Here is a 4,016-nt window from a genome sequence, read left to right as displayed (position 1 = left end):
ATATTAAAATAGAAAACAGTTCTTTTAAATTGTAATAATATTTCAAAATATTACAGGCCTCTCTAAGACTAAAAGTGTTTTCTAAATTGTGAGTGATTTCTTAAAACTGCACCACAGTGCAGCGTGACAGATCATGCATCCAAACTTTTAAAAAGAAAGCTAATTCTCATTAAAACCACATGGTAAAAGTACTTCATTTAGTATTTTAAAAAATCACACCATGTTTCCATGTGTATATGTGTATACATCTGTGTTTATGCCCACCCAGCAGGTGTTGTGTTGTGCGCCTCTACACCCCAGTCAGTCACACCCCCATCAGAGGGATTTTTCCGCCCCACTGTGGCTTATTCTAATTACACAATGGGTGAATTCTCCTTTTAATATCCATTTTCAATCTCGCTGAGCAGTAAAAGGCCATTATCCCGGTCCCGAGAGTGTGCCACGCTCAAACACAAGCACGTGTGGGCCTCGGCCAGCCTGGAGCTAAATCAAAGGGATTTGCGTCGTCCAGCGCTGTGAAATCATGTAGATCTGACAGCTCAGGGAATTATGGGTGATGGCTGTTGTACCAAACTGCAACTGTAATCACAGAAAACAGGCTCGCCGCCCATGATAATGCTGAATGCAGACTTTTCTGAAGTGTTTAGGTCAGGTTGCACACCAACAGAATGCTACACGTTATGTATATTTGAGTATAATTTATTTCAAATATTTTTTGGCATCATGTGCATAAACAGTTTCATTTCACTACATGGTTTCATAATACAACAACCTCTGATTGTAGTTCAAAGTAGCATGTAAGCAAAAGAAATGTATCTGGTCAATATGGGAGCCCAGTTCAGCCATGGAATTCTCAGAATTCTGAGAAAAAATATATAGAATTGCGAGAAATAAACTCAGACTTTTAATTTATATCTCACAATTTTGTCCGTTTTCTCAAAATTCTAAATTCATATCTCGCAAATCTGACTTTTTTTTTCAGAATATTTGAGAAAAAATAAGTCAAAATTTGGAAAAAAAACTTTTTGTGAGGGAAAAAAAGTAATTTTAAAGTTTTATTTTTATTTTTTATCCTGTGGTGGAAACCATCTTCCATATGTTATGGTCAAGGCCCGTAGGGCACCGAATATTAAAAAGAAAGACAGAAAGAAAAAAAAAAAAAAGAAAACAAACTGCGCCAGTGCAGCAGAAACTATATGGTTAAATGTGCTGCTATTATGCAAGAAGAGCAAAATAAATGTACAAAATTATAATTTGAATCGTTTAAATTTACATATAGGTACATGTGGGCATTCAGTTTAAGGAATGACGTCATAGCAAAAGTAGTCTTCGTATATGGGTTTCTTCAAAGCACAGGCCTACGATTATTATCGATATTTATGGAGTTAATATCAAGCAGCAACATGGGTCCGGCTCATTTTTTTTTCTCTTATTTTAATGCATTTTAAATTATTGACTAGTTCTATATTTTCTTGCTATTTAAGTTTTTGGTTCTATATGTAAGCATATTATTTAGCACTTGTATTTTTTTTTTCTTCTTTTTTTTTTTTTTTTTTTTTTTATCTTTAGTAACACATTATAGTAACTTTCAACAAAAACTTCAATAAGAAACTTTCTTAAAGTGTGTCATTTCTGCACAACAAGCAGCACCAAAACCGAACCGCAAAAATAATGACTGTTTTCCAACAGGTTTCCCCAAACTTGTCTGCCATTAGTTGGCCAAACAGAGAGCCCTGCCCCCAAACTCATGCCACTGATTGAGGCAAAGTTGCTATGTTGCAAAAAACAGCAAATGTTTCATTTTCTATTATTTTATTTTACTCTTTATCCTTTATTTTAGTCTTTGTATTTAAGCCATCACCTTTAACAGCTCAAGAGTTCACGTAGATTCAAATATGACTATTTATGCAAACATATAAATGTTTCAGACACTATGAATGTGCATTAACTAAAAACCTGTTGAGCAAAATGATATTAATGAAAGTTACTATAAAGTGTTACCAAATCCAGCACACCAAGGCAAAACCCGTCATGTCTTTAATGGCAACACTTAGTTTATCCAAAAATTACAATTCTGTTATCATTTACTCACCTTCACATAGTCCCAAACCTGTACAACATTCTTTCTTATACAATACACAAAAAGGAGATATTTTGAAAAATGTCTGTTTCTTTTGTTCATACAATGCAAGTCAGTGGGGTCCAAATGTTCATTTTGGACCCCATTGACTTTCATTGTATGGACAAAAACAGAAAAAAGTAAGTCATAAAGGTTTGAAACAACATGAGGGTAAGTAAATGACAGAGTTGTTCTTTTGGGGTGAACTATCCCTTTAAATGTCTCTACAAGTCTGCAATTGTCTATCGCTTCTTCTTCTGTTTAAGAGATTTCCTTCGTTTGACGATCATCTCATATAGTTTGTCCATTCCTTCGTGGAGACCCTCACCAATGATGGCGCAAGCCGGTTGGACGTGGTACGTAGTGGAAGGACTCAGTTCATGGAGCGCCAGGTGCTTCTCGATCTCAGTGACCGTCAGGGATTTGGGAAGGTCCTGCTTGTTTGCGATCACCAGCAGAGGAGTTCCTTGGTTCTCCGCGAATTTGGTGACTTTATGCAGTTCCGTCTTGGCTTCCTCAAGTCGGTCAACATCTACGGAGTCCACCACGTAAATAATACCGTCCGTGCAGCGGCTGTAGGATTTCCACAAGGGTCTTAACTTCTCTTGCCCGCCAACGTCCCAGAAGTGACAGCTGATGCCTTTGGCAGTGCCATTGCTGAGCTTGATCTTCTCAGTGTTGAAGCCAATGGTGGGAACGGTGTTGACGAATTCGTTGAACTTTAACCGATACAGTACAGTGGTTTTACCGGCCGAATCCAATCCGAGCATCACAATGTGCAGGGACTGGAATGCTGCAATGTTGGAGAAACCGTTCCCCATCTTATGATGAATGTGTAACAATCAAGAAATCACATAGCAGCCTCGCCTATCTTTGCCTCTACAAGCATCTGAAGACCAGCTTGAGGCTTCCAGGCTCCCGATGCATTGGTTATTTAGCTTCCAAACTTGATGACTTTGAGATTGAAGGAAAAACCACCAGGTTATGATCCCGTAAAACGATCCATGAAACATGCACAGGAGGCACCTCAATGTGTCAACCGTCCATGCTTATCCATGCAAACCCATTAAAGCATCCTCAATCTCAATTACACATCAACCCAGGCAAGTATGCATGGTCGGTCTGGGAAGGGCGTTGGGTTCTCCTCCTGTTTTCAGATGATATGTTGTGCTGCAGACCGCAGACCTCCGTTTACCTCCTCTGTATGTTTATGAAGAGCCTGATCAGATTTCTTCCCCACGCAGCATAAATCCGAGACAGTAAGGTCAGGGAGCGAGGCGTTTCCTCAGTGGTGATAAAAACAAGCCAACAGTGAGAGTAGATGGAGGTTTCCCCGCTGTGCTCTGCCTCACACTGAAGTGCTGCTGCTGCTGTCTGTGAGTGTGCATGAGGAATACAAATCTGTGTGAACTCCTCCCACACAGGGAAGCAGAAGCATGGAGACGCCAGTTCATAAAGTCACTTTACAACACTGCATGTAAAGCCACTCCATGTATAGCAAAAAGAAAAAGAAAAAGAAAAAAAACTGTTTAATGCTTACGCTTTTATATATTTAAACTAATATTGTAATATTTTTATATTTGTATTTTTTATATATATATAGAACTATTATTAGTTTATATTGTATAATATTATTAATATTACTTTATATTAGTTTCAGGGTCTGAAGATTGTAATTATGATTTTAAAAATTCAAAATAATATTTTTTTATTACAATTTGATATTTTAAAATTATTATTATGGTGAGACATCTTCGCTCATTAGACTAAATACATTGTTTAAAAAAAAAAAAGTTTTGTGAGTCTGCTGACACCTAGTGTAAAATATATGTATAACAACCTCTATAAAATAATGTTTACATAAATATTTTTTAAACTGTAACTACAGTTGTAGTTG

General features: G+C 37.2%; 1 protein-coding gene across 1 annotated transcript; it reads right to left on the bottom strand.

Annotated features, from left to right (window-relative positions):
• Positions 1-2,290: 2,290 nt before the first annotated feature.
• LOC107653566 (ADP-ribosylation factor-like protein 4C) lies at positions 2,291-3,480 on the bottom strand. Its single transcript, XM_016440303.1, has one exon. It carries the CDS (start codon positions 2,938-2,940, stop codon positions 2,362-2,364), a length of 579 nt encoding a protein of 192 aa, XP_016295789.1. The 5' UTR covers positions 2,941-3,480; the 3' UTR covers positions 2,291-2,361.
• Between the last annotated feature and the right edge of the window lie 536 nt (positions 3,481-4,016).

This window comes from Sinocyclocheilus anshuiensis, unplaced genomic scaffold, assembly GCF_001515605.1.
Source record: "Sinocyclocheilus anshuiensis isolate Anshui unplaced genomic scaffold, SAMN03320099.WGS_v1.1 scaffold1079, whole genome shotgun sequence".
Classification (NCBI taxonomy): domain Eukaryota; kingdom Metazoa; phylum Chordata; class Actinopteri; order Cypriniformes; family Cyprinidae; genus Sinocyclocheilus; species Sinocyclocheilus anshuiensis.
The sequence above is the reverse complement of the archived record's forward strand: the minus strand, read 5'-3'. Positions and strand labels throughout refer to the sequence as shown.